Source organism: Coregonus clupeaformis, chromosome 2 (assembly GCF_020615455.1).
Source record: "Coregonus clupeaformis isolate EN_2021a chromosome 2, ASM2061545v1, whole genome shotgun sequence".
In the NCBI taxonomy this organism is placed as follows: domain Eukaryota; kingdom Metazoa; phylum Chordata; class Actinopteri; order Salmoniformes; family Salmonidae; genus Coregonus; species Coregonus clupeaformis.
The window spans coordinates 9,067,035-9,090,549 of NC_059193.1; the positions used below are offsets into that span (position 1 = coordinate 9,067,035).

The window sequence follows — 23,515 nt, forward strand, 5'->3', positions numbered from 1 at the left end:
GGGGGGGGGTGTTTGTGAGTATAAACGTGAGGGAGAGAGAGTACTAGCACACTGCGGCTTATAAACATTAAAGACAAATCTCTCAACAGCATTCACTTTGCACTGGAAAAGTAGATAATCTTTGCAGTGAACCTCGATGAGGCCTTAGGCACATCCCGGCTTTTATAATGCACTTGGCTATTCTTTGATTGCTGCCAATCAAAGAGCACGAGGCCTCAAGGCAGAGTTCATAAAAACCAGGAAGCCTTAGCAGCCCGGATTAGTGGGCTTGATAATCCACAATTCTGGAAAAAATAATGGAGCCTAAACCATACAAAGTTATGGCTTATTAACAATAGATAAAAGGAGGAGTCAGATGTTTTGTGCCTCTCAAGGTTGCACACGGTCAACACCCCCTCCCACCCCATCCCCGCTAGCTTTTGTTAAGCCCATTAAACACTAATGTTGTTGTTTGTGGTGGGTGTTCAGTTTTTTTCTTATTCAGAGCTGTTGAACTAAAGAGTGGAACTGTTGGTGGGCCCTTTCACCGACCTCTGTATCTGTAATCTATCTTTCAGACAGACAGTGTTTGGCGATGGGGTGAAAGGAGATGGGAACAGGCTGTGTTGTGTCAGGGAGGAGGTTGATTAACGATAAAAACAGATCTGAAGACTGAGACGAAACTAAACTTAACCCTCTGTGTCTCCTCTGTGCTCTAGTAAGTGTGACCCCACTGCCTCACCAAGGGAGGGAGTCAAACATTTCTCCCCCACCACGCCTGCCTTTCCAGTTTCCTCAGCCATAAAGCTTTAGGCCTAATTTGTCAGCAGGAAAGCACTACCGTTTGGCTAAAGCTATAGGCTAGTAGTGGTAGGAAATGTGGAGTTGGGTGAAACATTCCAACCTCAACAACCCCTCCATCTATCCAGAGCTCAGCTGAGGGCTGTAGCGTCAGGAAGATCAGAGGGTGTCACAGGCTGCGTCCCAAATGGCACCCTATTTCCTTTATGGTACACAACTTTTGACCATGGCCCATGGTGCTCAGGTCAAAAGTAGTGCATTATATAGAGAACACGGTGCTATTTGGGACACAACCATGGGACGCTATGGCTGTGTCCCAGCCCTGTCTGGAGGATGTTTTGGAGCTGTGGGTGCCAAGGAGCGGCATGGGCGTTTTATCTGGGCCAGCCCGGCCCAGAGCTGGGCTATCTATCTATCTGAGGAAGCCTCCCTTTCATCTCTCTGGGTCGCTGGAGAGAACAGAGCCAGATGCCGATCGGGTCTTTTGAACCTGGCCAGATTAGAAGCTTGATGAATGAAATGTAAACTTGCTGTGTGTGTTCGCTCAGGGTGAGAAGGATAGGCCCCTGGTGTAAGGCAGGATGGAGACTCTGTCTGAACTTGGTCTTCTCTCTCCCCTTGTTGAAAGGACGGGGCGGTAGTGGTAGTAGTAACCACTATGCTCAAACCTCACCCTTGCTGTATGGTAGGCTAGATGGAGTTTCTACTATACTAAACCTTTCTAGTGACTTCCACGTGAAACTGCTGTTTACAAGACGATGGTCTGAATTCTAGAGAGGGCAGCAGCAGGAAGTTCCAACATAGCTGCTATTAGAGAGAGAGAGAGAGAGAGAGAGAGAGAGCTGAAAGTAGGACACCAGCACTATCTGCTTCATGTAATAGTCTGTCTGTCTGTGTGTGGGCATGCGTTATACTGAGACAAGCTCTGAGCGCTTTTATATCATGTACCACATGTTACTACTACTGTATGGAGGACTAAAAGTGCCACAATTAAATAAATAAATACACCATTAAATAATTACTTAAATGTGTCATTAATTAATTCAAATTAGAATTAAATACATAAATGTGTAATTAAATGTATCATTAATTAATTCAAATACCGATTCATTTTATGTAAAATACATATATAATTATTTCACTATTTACATTTACATTTCATGATCCTGCATTGCAGTGATTCATGAATTACTTAAAACTGTCAAACTGACCCATCAAAGTCAGTGGAGCGGGCTATCGCGAATCTAGTCTGATCCATTGCTTTGGTCTGAAGTAGAGTAGGCCAACCTGGATAGAGACAATGGAGGATCTCGTGAACTTTCCAGGGAGTTGGTTAGAGACATTTTAAACTTAGCAGAGGATGTAGAAGCAGGACCTGCTGACATTATCCGGAATTGATTTGTCTTGGCTTGATGCAGAGGGTAACCAATCAGGCGTTAGGTTCCGCCTACCAACTTTTGATGGGTCAGTTTGACAGTTTTAAGTAATTCAGGGAAGCACTCCAACGCAGGACCATGAAATGTAAATGTAAATAGTGAAATTATTATATATGTATTTTACATAAAATGAATCGGTATTTGAATTTTAATGACACATTTAATAACACATTTATGTATTTAATTCTAATTTGAATTAATTAATGACACATTTAAGTAATTATTTAATGGTGTATTTATTTATTTAATTGTGGCACTTTTAGTCCTCCATACTACTGCTGCTACACCTACTAATACTATTATTACTATTACTACTACTGCTACTATTACTACCACTACTACTACTATTATTTATACTGCTGCTACACCTACTAATACTATTATTATTACTATTACTACTACTATTACTACTACTGCTACTATTACTACCACTACTACTACTATTACTACTACTGCTGCTACATTTACTACTACTACTACTACTATTACTACTACCACTATTACTACCACTACTACTACTATTATTTATACTGCTGCTACACCTACTAATACTATTATTATTACTATTACTACTACTATTACTACTACTGCTACTATTACTACCACTACTACTACTATTACTACTACTGCTGCTACATTTACTACTACTACTACTATTACTATTACTATTACTATTACTACTACTACTACTACTACTACTACTACTACTACTACTACTACTACTACTACTACTACTACTACTACTACTACTACTACTACTACTACTACTACTACTACTACTACTACTACTACTAGTCACAGGAGGTTGGTGGTACCTTAATTGGAGAGGAGGGGCTTGTGTTAATGGCTGGAGCGGAATAAGTGAAATGGTATTAAACAAATCAAACACAGGATGTACATGAGCTCAATTTCGAGTCTCATAGCAAAGGGTCTGAATACTTATGTAAATAAAGTATTTCTGTTTTTTTATTTTTCATGAATTTGCTAACATTTCCAAAAACCTTTTTTCGATTTGTCATTATTGTGTAGATTGATGAGGGAAAAAATATTTAATGTATTTAACTGTGTTGATGTGTGTGGACCAATTCCTTAGGGATGTGGACACAGAGGAACTTGAATCTCTCGACCCACTCCACTACAGCCCCGTCGCTGTGGATTGGGGCGTGCTCTGCCCTCTGTTTCCTGTAGTCCACGATCAGCTCCTTTGTCTTGCTGACATTGAGGGAAAGGTTGTTGTCCTGGCACCACACTGCCATTTCACTGACCTCCCTATAGGCTGTCTCATCGTTGTTGGTGATCAGGCCTATCACCGACGTGTCGTCAGCAAACGTAATGATGGTGTTGAAGTCATGCGCGGCCACACAGTCGTGGGTGAACTAAGCACACACCCATGAGGGGCCCCCGTGTTGAGGGTCAGCATGGCAGATGTGTTGTTGCCTACCCTCAACACCTGGGGGCGGCCCATCAGGAAGTCCAGAAACCAGTTGCAGAGGGATGTGTTTAATCCCAGGGTCCTTAGCTTAGTGATGAGCTTGGAGGGCACTATGGTGTTGAACGCTGAGCTGTAGTCAATGAACAGCATTCTCACGTTGGTGTTCCTTTTGTCCAGATGGGAAAGGGCAGTGTGGAGTGCAATAGAGATTGTTGGGGCAGTATGCGAATTGGAGTGGGTCCAGGGTGTCTGGGATCATGGTGTTGATGTGAGCCATGTCCAGCCTTTCAAAGCATTTCATGGCTACAGATGTGAGTGCTACGGGGCGATAGTCATTTAGACAGGTTACCTTGGCGTTCTTGGGCACAGGGACTATGGTGGTCTACTTGAAACATGTAGGTATTACAGAAAAGGTCAGTGAGAGGTTGAAAATGTCAGTGAAGACACTTGCCAGCTGATCAGCGCATGCTCTGAGTACTCATCCTGGTAATCCATCTGGCCCCACGGCTTTGTGAATGTTAACCAGTTTAAAGGTCTTACTCACATCGGCTACGGAGAGCGAGATCACACAGTGGTCCGGAACACCTGGTGCTCTCATGCATGGTTCAGTGTTGCTTGCCTTGAAGTGAGCATAGAAGGCATTTAGCTTGTCTGTGCAGCTCGCGGCTGGGTTTCCCTTTGTAATCCATGATAGATTGTAAGCCCTTCCACATCCGACGAGCGTCAGAGCCGGCATAGTAGGATTAGATCGTAGTCATGTATTGACACGTTGCCTGTTTGATGGCTTGACAGTGGCGCAGTGGTCTAAGGCACTGCATCGCAGTGCTAGCTGTGCCACTAGAGATCCTGGTTCGAATCCAGGCTCTGTCGTAGCCGGCCGCGACCGGGAGACCCATGGGGCGGCGCACAATTGGCCCAGGGTAGGGGAGGGAATGGCCGGCAGGGATGTAGCTCAGTTGGTAGAGCATGACATTTGCAACGCCAGGGTTGTGGGTTTGATTCCCACGGGGGGCCAGTATGAAAAATATAAATAATGTATGCACTCACTAACTGTAAGTCGCTCTGGATAAGAGCATCTGCTAAATGACTAAAATGTAAATGTCATAGCAGGATTTCATTTAAGCGTCCGGATTAGTGCCCAGCTTCTCAATGTTATTGGATGAATCCCGGAACATTTTCCAGTCTGTGCTAGCGAAACAGTCCTGTAGCTTAGCATCCGGTTCATCGGAGGATAGAGTTATGGTCAGATTTGCTAAAAGGAGGGCTAGGGAGAGCCTTGTATGCGTTTCTGTGTGTGGAGTAAAGGTGATCAAGAGTTTTGTCGCCTCTAGTTGCACAGGTGACATGCTGGTAAAAATGAGGTAAAGCGGATTTCAGTTTCGCTGCATTAAAATCACTGGCCACGAGAAGTACCGCCTCTGGATAAGCATTTTCTTTTTTGCTTATGGCTGTATACAGCTCATTGAGTGTGGTCTTAGTGCCAGCATCGGTTTGTGGTGGTAAATAGACAGCTATGAAAAATATAAATGACAACTCTCTTGGTATATAGTATGGTCTGCAGCTTATCATGAGGTATTCGAACTCAGTCGAGCAAAAACTCAAGACTTCCTTAACATTAGAGATTGCGCACCAGCTGCTGTTAACAAAGAGACATACCCCTCCCCTCTTAGTCTTACCCGAGGCTGCCATCCGGTCTAGACTATGCATGGAGAAACCAGCAAGATATATATTATCCATGTCCTTGTTCAGCCAAGACTCTGAGAAACATAGAATATTACAGTTCTTCAGGTCCCGTTGATAGGATAGTCTCGTACAGTTCATCCAGTTTGTTCTCCAGAATAGGCACGTTCAAACAGAGGCGGAGATTCGAAACTGAAAGCCAGTAATTTTCACTGGTTCCCATGTGGGTTAGTGTCATTTCAACCAAATTATATAAAAAATATATACAGTGGGGAGAACAAGTATTTGATACACTGCCGATTTTGCACGTTTTCCTACTTACAAAGCATGTAGAGGTCTGTAATTTTTATCATAGGTACACTTCAACTGTGAGAGACAGAATCTAAAACAAAAATCCAGAAAATCACATTGTATGATTTTTAAGTAATTAATTTGCATTTTATGGCATGACATAAGTATTTGATCACCTACCAACCAGTAAGAATTCCAGCTCTCACAGACCTGTTAGTTTTTCTTTAAGAAGCCCTCCTGTTCTCCACTCATTACCTGTATTAACTGCACCTGTTTGAACTCGTTACTTGTATAAAAGACACCTGTCCACACACTCAATCAAACAGACTCCAACCTCTCCACTATGGCCAAGACCAGAGAGCTGTGTAAGGACATCAGGGATAAAATTGTAGACCTGCACAAGGCTGGGATGGGCTACAGGACAATAGGCAAGCAGCTTGGTGAGAAGGCAACAACTGTTGGCGCAATTATTAGAAAATGGAAGAAGTTCAAGATGATGGTCAATCAACCTCGGTCTGGGGCTCCATGCAAGATCTCACCTCGTGGGGCATCAATGATCATGAGGAAGGTGAGGGATCAGCCCAGAACTACACGGCAGGACCTGGTCAATGACCTGAAGAGAGCTGGGACCACAGTCTCAAAGAAAACCATTAGTAACACACTACGCCGTCATGGATTAAAATCCTGCAGCGCACGCAAGGTTCCCCTGCTCAAGACAGCGCATGTCCAGGCCCGTCTGAAGTTTGCCAATGACCATCTGGATGATCCAGAGGAGGAATGGGAGAAGGTCATGTGGTCTGATGAGACATAAATATAGCTTTTTGGTCTAAACTCCACTCGCCGTGTTTGGAGGAAGAAGAAGAATGAGTACAACCCCAAGAACACCATCCCAACCGTGAAGCATGGTGGTGGAAACATCATTATTTGGGGATGCTTTTCTGCAAAGGGGACAGGACGACTGCACCGTATTGAGGGGAGGATGGATGTGGCTATGTATTGCAAGATCTTGGCCAACAACCTCCTTCCCTCAGTAAGAGCATTGAAGATGGGTCATGGCTGGGTCTTCCAGCATGACAACGACCCGAAACACACAGCCAACTAAGGAGTGGCTCCGTAAGAAGCATCTCAAGGTCCTGGAGTGGCCTAGCCAGTCTCCAGACCTGAACCCAATAGAAAATCTTTGGAGGGAGCTGAAAGTCTGTATTGCCCAGCGACAGCCCCGAAACCTGAAGGATCTGAAGAAGGTCTGTATGGAGGAGTGGGCCAAAATCCCTGCTGCAGTGTGTGCAAACCTGGTCAAGACCTACAGGAAACATATGATCTCTGTAATTGCAAACAAAGGTTTCTGTACCAAATATTAAGTTCTGCTTTTCTGATGTATCAAATACTTATGTCATGCAATAAAATGCTAATTAATTACTTAAAAATCATACAATGTGATTTTCTGTCTCTCACAGTTGAAGTGTACCTATGATAAAAATTACAGACCTCTACATGCTTTGTAAGTAGGAAAACCTGCAAAATCGGCAGTGTATCAAATACTTGTTCTCCCCACTGTATATTAAAAAGCTCTGGAGAACAACGTGAGGGAGGCCTGGAAGACGAGGCTAGATAAACATTTGCATTTTTGCGCGCAATGTCCAGATCATGCTAATCATTAGCTAATCATGTTCAAATCATCTATAAGTAACTTCATTGAGTTAAACAATCCATTTAAGGTGAGACATGCAGTCTTTTGTTTATTTGATTAAATGCTAACAATTGGCCATTTTATTCCCTCCCTAATGAATGGAAATTAGAGAACAAATCTCGTAACTTTTATTGATTGTGATAATAATATATGCCAATCACATGTGCCCTATTCGATATGGTATCAATTAAGTAAGCAATTAAGTTCAGAATGTATATGCCAGGTCACAACTGAAACGATGTCACTACCGAAACTCCTGTTATTTTGCCAAAATAAAGATAGAATAGTGACAACATCTAAACATCTAACAACATAATTAATTAGATGCATAAGTAATTCAATCAATCAATATGTTTCAGATTCATACAATCAACACTGAACATTTTACAGAGAACAGTAAAGATATTTCTCTAAATTAAATGTAATATTTAAAAAATCAAATTTTTAAGGTTGATCAAAATGATCACTACTGTGCATGGTTCTCCCACTTTTTCACTATGTTTGGGTAGTTACACATTTTATAGGGTGGTAAGGTGGTACCAGTCTTTCTCTTACTCCCATCTAGTGTTAAAAAAGGCATGCGAAGTAGCCTAACAAACACTGTTGACCACATGGTGCCTTCAGTCGTTTATATAGTGGCTTGCGAAAGTATTCACCCCCTTGGCATTTTTCCTATTTTGTTGCCTTACAACCTGGAATTAAAATGGATTTTTGGGGGGGGTTTGTATCATTTGATTTACACAACATGCCTACCACTTTGAAGATGCAAAATATTTTTTTGTGTGAAACAAACAAGAAATAAGACAAAAAAACTGAAAACTTGAGCGTGCATAACTATTCACCCCCCCAAAGTCAATACTTTGTAGAGCCACCGTTTGAAGCAATTACAGCTGCAAGTTTCTTGGGGTATGTCTCTATAAGCTTGGCACATCTAGCCACTGGGATTTTTGCCCATTCTTCAAGGCAAAACTGCTCCAGCTCCTTCAAGTTGGATAGGGTCCGCTGGTGTACAGCAATCTTTAAGTCATACCACAGATTCTCAATTGGATTGAGGTCTGGGCTTTGACTAGGCCATTCCAAGACATTTTAATGTTTCCCCTTATACCACTCGAGTGTTGCTTTAGCAGTATGCTTAGGGTCATTGTCCCGCTGGAAGGTGAACCTCCGTCCCAGTCTCAAAACAGGTACATTCTGTAAAGTGTTACCTCAATATTTATATTCTGAAGGAATAAACTACAACATCTCAGGAACAGGTTTGCATGAATTGTTAATATTCACAAACTAAAACATTGATTGACGAAAGCATCAGGTTCTTTCTCTCTGTGACCTGTTAGAGAGGGTCACTGTACAAGGCACTTGCCTAATGACCTTCAGGTCAGCAGGAGTGACAATTCCCGACCCTGCCTACCCTTACCCTGCCTATACACCTGGTGACAACAATCAAGCTGTCACAGAACACTGGAATTGTGATACGGTGAATTATAAGTGAAATAATCTGTCTGTAAACAACTGTTGGAAAAAGTACTTGTGTCATGCACAAAGTAGATGTCCTAACCGACTTGCCAAAACTATAGTTTGTTAACAAGAAATTTGTGGAGTGGTTGAAAAACGAGTTTTAATGACTCCAACCTACGTGTATGTAAACTTCCGACTTCAACTGTACATGTACCTTCAATTACCATAATTTACAATGTTTGTTTGGTTATGGTAATTTCTGTTAATGTATTCAATTATATTATTATTACAGTCTTACCATTGTCATTGCATGAGTGGACATGTTGTTTGCAGAGCGCGCAACCTAGGCTACACTTGTGAGAAAAAAGTTTTGGTTTATTTCATTCCATTTATGAGTTAATTGTCTTTTGTTTGGAGTGCTCCTGTCAATCTTGAGTAAGGACACACACCTGATTACGCATGGAAGTAGGCCTAGGCTACCTGGCCTGCGCCAAAATGTAGGCCTGTAAATATGCCCATTTGGGGAGCTGATACTATTTCTGATTATCTTAACTCACGATCACTGTGGAGCTTCTCAAAGTAATTCTTTCTTCGCCTCAAACAGCAAATAAACAAAGTCTGTTTTTACATCCATTGAGAATGAAAATAGTTCCTCAACGTAGCCTACTTGAAAAATCTCTCCAGCTCTCTCTCTTTCGATTAACCACTCAGTATGAAAGGGGAAAGAATGTCATGCTCTCATCTGGTGGAAACGTCATAAAATAGGCCTACCTGATTACTTCTTATCCCTTGCGCAAATAGTCCACAGCTGTGTCTGTCTGTCCGGCGCGGGAAACTCTTAGGGACCAGAATATTTTATACAATGTTGCAGGTTTGCTAGCATGAGCTTTGGGCCGGACCAAGTTAATAGTTCCTTGCAGACAGGCCATGCGTAGCCAATGTGATTTATAGGATATTTATTTTTATCCAGATATTTTCGACCTGCAGGCTGCAATGTTTTTGTTTGTTGGCTTTATGTAGGCTATTTTTACATATTGGCAATGGCAATAGAAGTTACTTTTAGATTTGTATCATTTTAATTTAGAAATAATTTTGATTAACCACATTTTGAGATATGAAGACTTAATTATAAATTAAATGAAACTGTTCCACAAAAATGTGCATATGAAAATCATAACTGGCACGCAGAACGGTAGAAATGGTACGATAACTTGGCACTCCAAATGTAAAATGTTGCCGACCGCTGGTGTAGCCTATTACCAGCAACTTCAAGAACATAAAGGCCAGTGGCAGGAGAAGGGTCGGGTCGGGAACAGGTTTTTTTCTTCTGGTTAGGCTATATTGATCTCTGGCTTCCTCTTTAGTAATTTGTATGTTTTATTTTTTAATGGCAGTGCTTAAAGCATCAGACAAGCTCAGTAGCCTACATATAGTTGATTTTATTGAAACAAATATGGAAAAATACAAGTTTAAAAATTTCGACCAATCGATTGACAGACGACTCTCGGTCGTGTAAGTTTTTATTTTGTCGGGGACAGCCCTAGATTTTGCGTCAATTTGAGGGCCCTTTTGTGAGGCCCAAGGAGGCCCCTGTGAATGTCCACCCCTCCCCCACTCACATATAATGTCACCCCCCCCTTCTCAACCTCCCACCTCCTCCTCCTCACTCACCCGCCACTCACCCATATCTCATCCACTCAGCAGGCTTATATCAAGTTCTCCACTACATGTGCCAATGGAGACCCACTTCCTTGGCAGCATGAGAAGGCCAGACACGTACAGTCATAGTGACACATTGTGTATCGGCTACATAGCATAGTGTTCAGTGAATACCCTTTTATTTGCATTTACAAATAAACCTGCCCTATATCTTGGATTTGACTACAAGCCCCCTGAAATGGAGCTATCTGGGCTGTCCTTTTCTAATTGGGTCACAGAGAATCCCCCCTCACAGAGAGAGAGAGCTGTGTAGAGAGAGGAGAGGAGAGCAGCAGATCACCCATTTTATCTGACACATGACTGAACGTGCTTCTGAGCCCAACCTGCGGTGAGCAGCGCTTAAGTTTTCATTGGAGCGGAGGGAGAGAAGGAGAGAGATGGAGAGAGATAGAGGGAGAGAGATAGATGGAGCCATGAAGAGGGGGGAGGGAGAAAAAGCTTGCAGAACAGGCGTTGGGTGCAACTGGGGATGCGTTGCCATAACAACGCTTTCGGCAGGCCGCCCACAAGCTTGTATGTCAGTGGGCATTAAGGGGAGGGAGCTTGGAGAGAGCGAGAGGGAGGGAGGGAGCAGAGAAAGAGGGAGGGAGCAGAGAGAGAGAGGGAGGGAGCAGAGAGAGAGAGGGAGGGAGCAGAGAGAGGGAGGGAGCAGAGAAAGAGAGAGGGAGGGAGCAGAGAAAGAGAGAGGGAGGGAGCAGAGAAAGAGAGGGAGGGAGCAGAGAAAGAGAGGGAGGGAGCAGAGAAAGAGAGGGAGGGAGCAGAGAAAGAGAGGGGGGAGGGAGCAGAGAGAGAGAGGGAGGGAGCAGAGAAAGAGAGAGAGAGGGAGGGAGGGAGCAGAGATAGGGAGGGAGGGAACAGAGAAAGAGAGAGGGAGGGAGGGAACCAAGAAAGGGAGAGGGAGGGAGGGAACAGAGAAAGAGAGAGGGAGGGAGGGAGGGAGGGAGGGAACAGAGAAAGAGAGAGGGAGGGAACAGAGAAAGAGAGAGGGAGGGAACAGAGAGAGGGAGAGAGAGGGAGGGAGGGAACAGAGAAAGAGAGAGGGAGTGAAGGAACAGAGAGGGAGGGAACAGAGAGAGGGAGGGAGGGAACAGAGAAAGAGAGAGGGAGGGAACAGAGAGAGGGAGGGAGGGAACAGAGAAAGAGAGAGGGAGGGAGGGAACAGAGAAAGAGGGAGTGAGGGAACAGAGAAAGAGGGAGTGAGGGAACAGAGAAAGAGAGAGGGAGGGAACAGAGAGAGGGAGGGAGGGAGAGAGGGAGCAGAGAAAGAGAGAGAGGGAGCAGAGAAAGAGAGAGAGAGGGAGGGGGGAGCAGAGAGAGGGAGGGAGGGAACAGAGAAAGAGAGAGGGAGGGAACAGAGAGGGAGGGAGGGAACAGAGAAAGAGAGAGGGAGGGAGGGAGGGAACAGAGAAAGGGAGAGGGAGGGAGGGAACAGAGAAAGAGGGAGGGAGGGAGGGAACAGAGAAAAAGGGAGGGAGGGAGGGAGGGAACAGAGAAAAGGGGAGGGAGGGAGGGAGGGAACAGAGAAAGAGAGAGGGAGGGAGGGAACAGAGAAAGAGAGAGGGAGTGAGGGAACAGAGAGAGGGAGGGAGGGAACAGAGAAAGAGAGAGGGAGGAACAGAGAGAGGGAGAGAGAGGGAGGGAGGGAACAGAGAAAGAGAGAGGGAACAGAGAAAGAGAGAGGGAGTGAGGGAACAGAAAGAGAGAGGGAGGGAGGGAACAGAGAAAGAGAGAGGGAGGGAGGGAACAGAGAGAGGGAGGGAAGGAACAGAGAAAGAGAGAGGGAGGGAACAGAGAGAGGGAGAGAGAGGGAGGGAGGGAACCGAGAAAGAGAGAGGGAGGGAGGAACCGAGAGGGAGGGAGGGAACAGAGAAAGAGAGAGGGAGGGAGGGAACAGAGAAAGAGAGAGGGAGTGAGGGAACAGAGAGAGGGAGGGAGGAAACAGAGAGAGGGAGGGAGGGAACAGAGAGAGGGAGAGAGAGGGAGGGAGGGAACAGAGAAAGAGAGAGGGAACAGAGAAAGAGAGAGGGAACAGAGAAAGAGAGAGGGAGTGAGGGAACAGAGAAAGAGAGAGGGAGTGAGGGAACAGAGAAAGAGAGAGGGAGGGAACAGAGAGAGGGAGGGAGGGAACAGAGAGAGGGAGGGAGGGAACAGAGAAAGAGGGAGGGAACAGAGAAAGAGGGAGGGAACAGAGAAAGAGAGAGGGAGGGAGGGAACAGAGAGAGAGAGCAGAGAGAGAGAGAGGGAGGGAGCAGAGAGAGAGGGAGGGAGCAGAGAGAGGGAGGAGGAAGGAGGGAGAAGAGAGAGGGAGGGATGGAGCAGAGGGAGGGAGGGAGGGAATGAGAAAGAGAGAGATAGGGAGGGAACAGAGAAAGAGAGAGGGAGGGAGGGAGGGAACAGAGAAAGAGAGAGGGAGGGAGGGAACAGAGAAAGAGAGAGGGAGGGAGGGAACAGAGAGAGAGAGAGAGAGAGAGAGGGAGGGAGGGAGCAGAGAGAGGGAGGGAGGGAACAGAGAGAGGGAGTGAGGGATCAGAGAAAGAGAGAGGGAGGGAACAGAGAGAGGGAGGGAGGGAACAGAGAAAGAGAGAGGGAGGGAACAGAGAGAGGGAGAGAGAGGGAGGGAGGGAACAGAGAAAGAGAGAGGGAGGGAGGGAACAGAGAGAGAGAGAGAGAGAGAGAGGGAGGGAGCAGAGAGAGAGGGAGGGAGCAGAGAGAGTGAGGGAGAGCAGAGAGAGGGAGAGAGGGAGCAGAGAGAGGGAGGGATGGAGGGAGCAGAGAGAGGGAGGGAAGGAGGGAGAAGAGAGAGGGAGGGATGGAGGGAACAGAGAAAGAGAGAGATAGGGAGGGAACAGAGAAAGAGAGAGGGAGGGAGGGAACAGAGAAAGAGAGAGGGAGTGAGGGAACAGAGAAAGAGAGAGGGAGGGAGGGAACAGAGAAAGAGAGAGGGAGGGAGCAGAGAGAGGGAGCAGAGAGAGGGAGAGAGGGAGGGATGGAACAGAGATAGGGAGGGAACAGAGAAAGAGAGGGAGGGAGGGAGCATAGAAAGAGAGAGGGAGGGAGGGAGCAGAGAAAGAGAGAGGGAGGGAGGGAACAGAGAGAGAGAGAGGGAGGGAGGGAGCAGAGAGGGAGGGAGCAGAGAGAGGGAGGGAGGGAGAAGAGAGAGAGAGGGAGGGAGCAGAGAGAGAGAGCAAGGGAGCAGAGAGAGGGAGAGAGGGAGCAGAGAGGGTGCAGATGGAGGGAGGGAGGGAGCAGAAGAGAGGGAGGGAGGGAGCAGAGAGAGAGAGGGAGGGAGCAGAGAGAGAGAGAGGGGAGGGAGGGAACAGAGAGAGAGAGCAGAGAGAGAGGGGGAGGGAGGGAGCAGAGAGAGGGAGGGAGAGCAAGGGAGCAGAGAGAGGGAGGGAGAGCAAGGGAGCAGAGAGAGAGAGAGGGAGGGAGCAGAGAGAGAGGGGGAGGGAGCAGAGAGAGGGAGGGAGCAGAGAGAGAGGGAGGGAGCAGAGAGAGAGGGAGGGAGCAGAGACAGAGGGAGGAGAGCAGAGAGAGAGAGAGAGGGAGGGAGCAGAGAGAGAGAGGAGGGAGCAGAGAGAGAGGGAGGGAGCAGAGACAGAGGGAGGGAGGGAGCAGAGAGAGGGAGGGAAGGAGGGAGAAGAGAGAGGGAGGGATGGAGGGAACAGAGAAAGAGAGAGATAGGGAGGGAACAGAGAAAGAGAGAGGGAGGGAGGGAGGGAGGGAACAGAGAAAGAGAGAGGGAGTGAGGGAACAGAGAAAGAGAGAGGGAGGGAGGGAACAGAGAAAGAGAGAGGGAGGGAGGGAGCAGAGAGAGGGAGAGAGGGAGGGATGGAACAGAGATAGGGAGGGAACAGAGAAAGAGAGAGGGAGGGAGGGAGCAGAGAAAGAGAGAGGGAGGGAGGGAGCAGAGAAAGAGAGAGGGAGGGAGGGAACAGAGAGAGAGAGGGAGGGAGGGAGCAGAGAGGGAGGGAGGGAGCAGAGAGAGGGAGGGAGGGAGCAGAGAGAGAGAGCAAGGGAGCAGAGAGAGGGAGAGAGGGAGCAGAGAGGGTGCAGATGGAGGGAGGGAGGGAGCAGAAGAGAGGGAGGGAGGGAGCAGAGAGAGAGAGGGAGGGAGCAGAGAGAGAGAGAGAGGGAGGGAGGGAACAGAGAGAGAGAGCAGAGAGAGAGGGGGAGGGAGGGAGCAGAGAGAGGGAGGGAGAGCAAGGGAGCAGAGAGAGAGAGAGGGAGGGAGCAGAGAGAGAGGGGGAGGGAGCAGAGAGAGAGGGAGCAGAGAGAGGGAGGGAGCAGAGAGAGAGGGAGGGAGCAGAGACAGAGGGAGGGAGCAGAGAGAGAGAGAGGGAGGGAGCAGAGAGGGAGGGAGGGAGCAAAGAGAGTGAGGGAGAGCGGAGAGAGGGAGCAGAGAGAGAGAGAGGGAGGGAGCAGAGACAGAGGGAGGGAGCAGAGAGAGGGAGGGAGGGAGGGAGCAGAGAGGGGGAGGGAGGGAGCAGAGAGGGGGAGGGAGGGAGCAGAGAGGGGGAGAGGGAGCAGAGAGAGGGGAGGGAGCAGAGACAGAGGGAGGGAGCAGAGAGAGAGAGAGGGAGGGAGCAGAGAGGGAGGGAGGGAGCAAAGAGAGTGAGGGAGAGCGGAGAGAGGGAGCAGAGAGAGAGAGAGGGAGGGAGCAGAGACAGAGGGAGGGAGCAGAGACAGAGGGAGGGAGCAGAGAGAGGGAGGGAGGGAGCAGAGAGGGGGAGGGAGGGAGGGAGCAGAGAGAGGGAGGGAGGGAGGGAGAGAGGGAGCAGAGGGAGGGAAAAAAGCAGAGTGCATACTGAAGACGACGTGATTGGTCACACCCCCTTGTCTTTGTGTGGAGTGGAGCATGCTGGGTAAGACCCTTGAGTGAATGCTCATTAAGTCTGAAGGCTGCAGCTAAAGGATCTGCCTCCGAATCTGTTTGAATTAAAGCGGAGGAGACAACAGAATCGGCCAAGGTACTGCCCATCTCATTCCTCTATCTCTCCGTCGCTCTCTCTCACCCTCTCTCCCTTTTTTCCTGCTGTAGATTGTGTAGCATAGCTTTGCCGGATTGAATCACAAAAGAAGGGGGTGGGGTTAAGCAGGAGGTGCATGGACAAAGGACACTGGCTGGCTGTGAATTGTTTACTACCACTGCAGCAAGCAGGCATGAGAGAGAGAGTTCCTCCTCTCCTCTGTCTCTCCCAGAGGACAGCTTCCATGTTAATGGAGGGAAGAAACGCTCTGTAGCAAACCAGCTCTGCTCTAACAGATACACTATCAAGTACCTCAATATATTTAAACAATATTCTGTCCTTACAGTGGTAGAATACAACCTATCTCTCAGATAGTTCTAAAATGGCTTCACTGATGGCAAAGCCCAGGCTCACTAGCATACTGCTTGTAATGCTCCACTTTATTCTGGCTGGCTGGCTGGCTGGCTGGCTGGCTGGCTGGCTGGCTGGCTGGCTGGCTGTCTTTCACTCCTCTCTTTCAAAGCTTGGCGTCTCAAGGCTTTCTGTATTTTCTCTGGATTGTCACGCTCCATTTTTACCCAGCTCGTCTTTCATAAAGGCATGCTCTTCCACTTAATACATGTGGAATGTGTGTGTGTGTGTGTTGTTGTATGTGAGTGTGTGTGTGTGTGTGTGTGTGTTGGGGGGTGGGGGTAGTAGGTTCATTCTATGGTCACCCTCTTCATGGGAAGGAGGGCTGAACAGTTGTTGGCTGAATCTGTTCCCACTAGGTCTTTGCAGCTGTTCTCTCTCTCTCTCTCTCTCTCTCTTTCACTCCTCTCTTTCTCTCCTCCTGAAACGACCCCTTTTTCTCTGTGCTTACCGTGACACTGCAGCAGGGAGACAGGCAGGCAGGGAGACAGGGAAGCAGGGAGGGAGACAGGCAGGCAGGGAGACAGGGAGGCACGGAGACAGGCAGGCAGGGAGACAGGGAAGCAGGGAGGGAGACAGGCAGCAGGCAGGCAGGGAGGGAGACGGGCAGCAGGGGAGATGTGACCGCCCCTAGTTGATTACTTCAGCCATCCTATCTCTTCCTCTCTCTCACGCTCAATACATATGGGTATATGGGAATGAGGTCAATTCCTCCACTCCCCATCAGCTCGGAGGCTCAGCAAGATCAAATCATAATATCACAATTTATGTCACATGCTTCGTAAACACAGGTGTAGACTAACAGTGAAATGCTGACTTACGAATCATTTTCCAACAATGCAGAGTTAAGATAAAGCTAATAAATAAAATACAACATTTAAATAGTGACATGAGGAATAAATACACAGTGAATAACAATAATGAGTAAAAGTAACATGGCTATATACAGGAAGTACCAGGTAATAACATGGCTATATACAGGAAGTACCAGGTAATAACATGGCTATATACAGGAAGAACCAGGTAATAACATGGCTATATACAGGAAGTACCAGGTAATAACATGGCTATATACAGGAAGTACCAGGTAATAACATGGCTATATACAGGAAGTACCAGGTAATAACATGGCTATATACAGGAAGTACCAGGTAATAACATGGCTATATACAGGAAGTACCAGGTAATAACATGGCTATATACAGGAAGTACCAGGTAATAACATGGCTATATACCGGAAGTACCAGGTAATAACATGGCTATATACAGGGAGTACCAGGTAATAACATGGCTATATAAAGGAAGTACCAGGTAATAACATGGCTATATACAGGGAGTACCAGGTATTAACATGGCTATATACAGGGAGTACTGGGTAGTAACATGGCTCTCCACAGGCAGGGCCTTCCCTTCTCTCTGCTGGCTCCCCACAGGCAGTGTCAAGGCAAGGAGTGATGGGAGCGAGCTAGGACTTACTACTGCTCACTTACTGCCCTCCTGACCTTTCTGAACCAGCCTCCCCCTCACCCAACCTCACCCCAGAACTAGACAGAGCCAGCAGCCTCCCCCTCTCCCGCCCTCACCCCAGAACTAGACAGAGCCAGCAGCCTCCCCCTCTCCCGCCCTCACCCCAGAACTAGACAGAGCCAGCAGCCTCCCCCTCTCTCGCCCTCACCCCAGAACTAGACAGAGCCAGCAACCTCCCCCTCTCCTGCCCTCACCCCAGAACTAGACCGAGCCAGCAGACTCCCCCTCACCCACCCTCACCCCCGAACTAGACAGAGCCAGCAGTCTCCCCCTCACCCACTCTCACTCCAGAACTAGACAGAGCAAGCAGCCTCCCCCTTACCCTCACCCACTCTCACCCCAGAAATAGACCGAGCCAGCAGACTCCCCCTCACCCACCCTCACCCCCGAACTAGACAGAGCCAGCAGCCTCCCCCTCTCCCGCCCTCACCCCAGAACTAGACAGAGCCAGCAGCCTCACCCTCACCCACTTTCACCCCAGAACTAGACAGAGCCAGCAGCCTCCCCCTCACCCACTCTTACCCCAGAACTAGACAGAGCCAGCAGCCTCCCCCTCACCCACTCTTACCCCAGAACTAGACAGAGCCAGCAGCCTCCCCCTCACACACTCTTACCCCAGAACTAGACAGAGCCAGCAGCCTCCCCCTCACACACTCTTACCCCAGAACTAGACAGAGCCAGCAGCCTCCCCCTCACACACTCTTACCCCAGAACTAGACAGAGCCAGCAGCCTCCCCCTCACACACTCTTACCCCAGAACTAGACAGAGCCAGCAGCCTCCCCCTCACACACTCTTACCCCAGAACTAGACAGAGCCAGCAGCCTCCCCCTCACACACTCTTACCCCAGAACTAGACAGAGCTCACAATATTCCCTATTAGTGATGGGGGGGGTCGATACAGTGGAGTATCGCAATATTCCCTATTAGTGATGGGGGGGTTGATACAGTGGAATATTGCAATATTCCCTATTAGTGATGGGGGGGGTCGATACAGTGGAGTATCGCAATATTCCCTATTAGTGATGGGGGGGTTGATACAGTGGAATATTGCAATATTCCCTATTAGTGATGGGGGGGGTCGATACAGTGAAGTATCCCAATATTCCCTATTAGTGATGGGAGGGGGGTTGATACAGTGAAGTATCCCAATATTCCCTATTAGTGATGGGGGGGGTTGATACAGTGAAGTATCCCAATATTCCCTATTAGTGATGGGGGGGTTGATACAGTGAAGTATCCCAATATTCCCTATTAGTGATGGGGGGGGTTGATACAGTGAAGTATCCCAATATTCCCTATTAGTGATGGGAGGGGGTTGATACAGTGAAGTATCCCAATATTCCCTATTAGTGATGGGGGGGTTGATACAGTGAAGTATCCCAATATTCCCTATTAGTGATGGGAGGGGGTTGATACAGTGAAGTATCCCAATATTCCCTATTAGTGATGGGGGGGGGGGGTTGATACAGTGAAGTATCCCAATATTCCCTATTAGTGATGGGGGGGGGGTCGATACAGTGAAGTATCCCAATATTCCCTATTAGTGATGGGGGGGGGGTTGATACAGTGAAGTATCCCAATATTCCCTATTAGTGATGGGGGGGGTTGATATAGTGGAGTATCCCAATATTACTTTTTATGATTTTATATTGATACTGACTTCAAGTATCGGTTCTTTAAAAAATGTTAATGTTAGCTAGTGCTAAGTAGCTGTACCTGCGCCAAAACTCAGGTATTTCTCATCCTATAGCTTGTTCTCTCTAAATGGGAAGCTAACATGTTTTCAGGACTTTTATTTCTTGATTTTTATTTCCATTTCTCATTTTCTCGTGGGTCTCTTTTGTCCCTCTGCAGCGACATAGTAAGCAATATGTTTGGAACATAATTCAACTGTTTGCCACGGTCCAATGGTAAAAAATAAGCAATAAATCTCTATCGAATCGCAATACTTAGAGAATCACAATACTTTTCCTATTTGTACCAAAGTTTGGTGATAATATTGTATCGTGAGGTCCCTGGTAATTCCCTGCCCAATAATCCCAAATAGCGTAATACTTTTGACCAGGGCACATTTGAGACTTGACCATTTTCTTTTCCTGGATCTATTGGAGCTGTTCCATAGACATTTTCAGTGAACTCAATGTTTTGTGATATTTAGAACTCAATGTTTTGTGATATTTACATGGAACTGTCTGTGTTTGACCTTTGACCTGGTACTGTAGTTTGACCACCCCTCTGAGCCTGGTTCCTCTCTAGGTTCCATCCTTCTAGGGAGTTGTTCCTAGTCACTGTGCTTCTGCCTCTGCTTTGCTTGCTCTCTGGGGTCAAGGCTGGGAAACTGGAAAGCACTCTGTGACAACTGCTGATGTAAAAATGGCTATAAAATAAATGTGATTGATTGATTGTGTGACCTCAGTGCTTCCTTCCCTCCTCTCTCAGGTGATGTGTCTCCCATCAGCATGTCTCCCATCAGCCAGTCACAGTTCATCCCTCTGGGGGAGGTGCTGTGCCTGGCCATATCGGCTATGAACTCCGCACGCAAGCCTGTCACCCAGGAGGCCCTGACAGAACACCTGGCAACATGTTTCCCAGGTAACAACAATACAACGTCAGTGTCTATATGTTACAGCGAACAACAGAAATGTGTGTTCTGCTAATTTCTCAACCACCCCAGGTAGCACATAAAGGCATCGCTGCATCGCCGTAACCCTAACCCCTGCATCTGTGTGTGTCATTAAGGCCAGGAGCGTTTCCTGACCACTGGAACAACTCTGGGCCCTATAGGCTAGTCTCTATATTCCAGTGCTCTGTCTAAAATCATTTCTTCACATTTTACTGGATGTCTCCAGATGGAGCCTAATAAATGGAGCAGCTCTTCCTCAGCCAGATACATCTTTATGTAACCTGAGAGAAGTTATATTGCCAGCATATACAAATTAAAACAAATCTCACACAACCGTGGATATTAAATCATGGGTGTAGGGGCTGGTGAGAAGTTGAGAGGCTGTGTGAAGAGGGATACATCTGTTCTACAGCTGACAGTACACGTGGAAACGTCATCAGGAGTTTGGCCTGTTTTTACCTAACCATCGTAAAATGCTAACGATTATTCTAATCATGGAAAGCTAGCTCTGAGAAGAGCTTAGTGAGATGAAGTTCACAACAATCAGTGTTGTATTGTGAAGTGTCATTTTTATAACGGATTAGCCTATAGTTTTCCATTACTCTTGTGATAACACTGCCTTTTCTCATGAAATAGCTAGTAAAGCAGTTAAATAGTTGATAACTATTGGCACCTAAATCAAATGGAATACAGTCATGTATTATGCCTATCTGGTTATTTCAGCTAAAAAATATGTTGTTTTCAGTTCTCATTCAAACTAGGCTAAATCACGCTGTAGTAGCATGTACAGCCCTATAGCAAATATTGATCTGCTTTTTCCCTTAGTTAGCCTGTATGTCTATTATACAGACAAAAGTGCTGGGGGTCAAATGAATGCTCTCCATGCAAGCACAGGTATTCACTCAGTCTGTGTCCCAAATGGCACCCTATTGACTACAGTATATAGCGAACTACTTTTGACCAGGGGCCATAGAGTTGTGGTCAAAAGTCGTGTGTACTAAGTAGGGAATCGGTTGCAGTTTGCGACGTACCCTCAGTCTGCGCCAGATGATACTGTGGAAAGGTCAGCTTTTCTGAGACAACAGGAGAGGGGAATGTTGAGACGGATGGGGACTAGCCTACTTGGGACAGAACTGTGAATGTTTACTGCCGGGCCTGGTTCAACCGGGCACATTTTCTCTCTCTATGTATCACTGGAAACTAAAGCATGTGATGCATGCTGAGGGAATTGAATTAACCATACTTAATTGTTGCACATGACTGCATCTCTTGGCAGGTATGAAGTGCGGACAGTGGGCTGAAGCTAAGGCTACCCTTTAAGTGGGAGGCTCCCCTAGTCTCTTGGTATGCTCTGTTTTGTATACACTGATGGACTTAAACATGTTTATGGCCCCTCCCTCCAACCTGGTTTCTGATTCAGTTTGGACCCTCAGCTCAGGTGTGTGTGTCCTAGACACAGAGGGACAAAGACGAGTTGAACTGGCTGGTAGTTTATGTAGGGGAGCGTAAGTACCGCTTCATAATGGCAAATGTCATGTTTTGTCAATGTCAAGCAGACATGGGCTGTGTCCCAAACAGCACCTTATTCCCTTTATAGTGCACTATTTTTAAATAGGAAAAAGGGTTGCCTTTTGGGATACACCCTTATTCCTCCACTACTACCCCTCCGTTCAGACACTAGAGTCACAAGAACAGGGCTTCCCTCCTTTCTTCAGAGGAATAACAGGAAGTTGCGACACTTTGGTTGGCAACTAAACCCGTATGATGTAATGGCAGGCAACCCCAACCCCTAAGGCTGATCTGTCATACAGACATATGTGTAGGCGGGTAACTGTCTATCTGTCTGCCTGCTTGCCAGTTCATCAATAGATCTTAATGAATGGGTTTGCGTGTTGACTATTTCTGTCTGGAGTGGACTAAGAGGGACGACCAGTTAACCACTATTGCCAAATGCATCCACACCACCATAACCTGTCCCCTCAATTTACACACCACAATAACCTGTTCCCTCAACTTACACACCACCATAACCTGTCCCATCAACTTACACACCACCATAACCTGTCCCCTCAACTTACACACCACAATAACCTGTCCCCTCAACTTACACACCACAATAACCTGTCCCCTCAACTTACACACCACCATAACCTGTCCCCTCAACTTACACACCACAATAACCTGTCCCCTCAACTTACACACCACCATAACCTGTCCCATCAACTTACACACCACCATAACCTGTCCCCTCAACTTACACACCACAATAACCTGTCCCCTCAATTTACACACCACCATAACCTTTCCTTTCAATTTACACACCACCATAACCTGTCCCCTCAATTTACACACCACCATAACCTTTCCTTTCAATTTACACACCACCATAACCTGTCCCCTCAATTTACACACCACCATAACTTGTCCCCTCAATTTACACACCACCATAACCTGTCCCATCAACTTACACACCACAATAACCTGTCCCCTTCAACTTACACACCACAATAACCTGTCCCCTCAACTTACACACCGCAATAACCTGTCCACTCAACTTACACACCACAATAACCTGTCCCCTCAACTTACACTATGTTTTCCTTCCCATTACTCAGTTCCTAAGCTGAATCTAGGAATGTATTATCCTATTTTAGACTGTTAACATTCCTTTAATTCAGCGGGGGGCATATTTAGTTGGTTCATTTTAGGGATTTATTAAATAATCCCTTTCTATGGCTCCACGACAGTAGACCTGTATTGTACCTGAATTACAGACACAATAGTTGCCTTTCCCTGTCACATGCCAAGTATCGTAGTGAAGCTATTCTCTCTCTCTGTGTGTGTGTGTGCGGAAACGTGTTTGTGTGTGTATCGGAGCAAGTTTCATTGGTATGGGAAGAGTGTAGTCGTGGTGGGGCTGTCTGCTGTGTGTGTGTCTGAGATGGGTGTGACCGCGCGCTGCCTCGCCTGGCTGTGTTTTGCTGCAGCCTCAGCCTGCATATGCAGCTGGCTGGATGTCTGGCTGGTGGGATTGCATCACGCTGGCCGGGCTGAAAGGGCACCATGATGTAACTGTGAGTAATACTACCTCCAGTGAAGTGAAGCAGCTCTGTACTGTACTATACTGTACTATACTGTACTATACTGTGATGTGAGTGGCATGGATGATTGGGAGTTGCTACTGCCGCACTCTCTGGATGTGTCCCAAATGGCACCCTATTCCCTATATAGTGCACTACTTTTGACCAAGGCCCATATATTCCCTATATAGTGCACTAGTTTATGAGCCTGGTCAAAAGTAGTGCACTATATAGGGAATAGGGTGCCATTTGGGATGCAACCCATGTCACCGGCTGACTGGTTCTCAACAGGGCTGATCAGACAATGAAGACATTTATTGTATACCCATAACAAGTTATAACAAGCTATAACAACCCGTAACAAGCTATAACAACCCATAAGAAGCTATAATAACCCGTAACAAGCCGTAACAACCTGTA

At 47.0% G+C, this 23,515-nt stretch overlaps 1 protein-coding gene across 3 annotated transcripts in view; it reads left to right on the plus strand.

Annotated features, from left to right (window-relative positions):
- The window catches only part of LOC121586776 (storkhead-box protein 2), an 83,624-nt gene that overhangs the window by 50,257 nt on the left and 9,852 nt on the right, over positions 1–23,515 (plus strand). For 2 of the 3 annotated variants that reach the window (XM_041903750.2, XM_041903759.2), the window contains exon 2: positions 19,832–19,984. In XM_041903750.2, the coding sequence (XP_041759684.2) occupies positions 19,832–19,984 (153 nt within the window). Of the gene's footprint in view, positions 1–15,289; positions 15,454–19,831; positions 19,985–23,515 lie in introns of those variants that run through there. The other variant, XM_041903770.2, reaches the window with a different exon arrangement.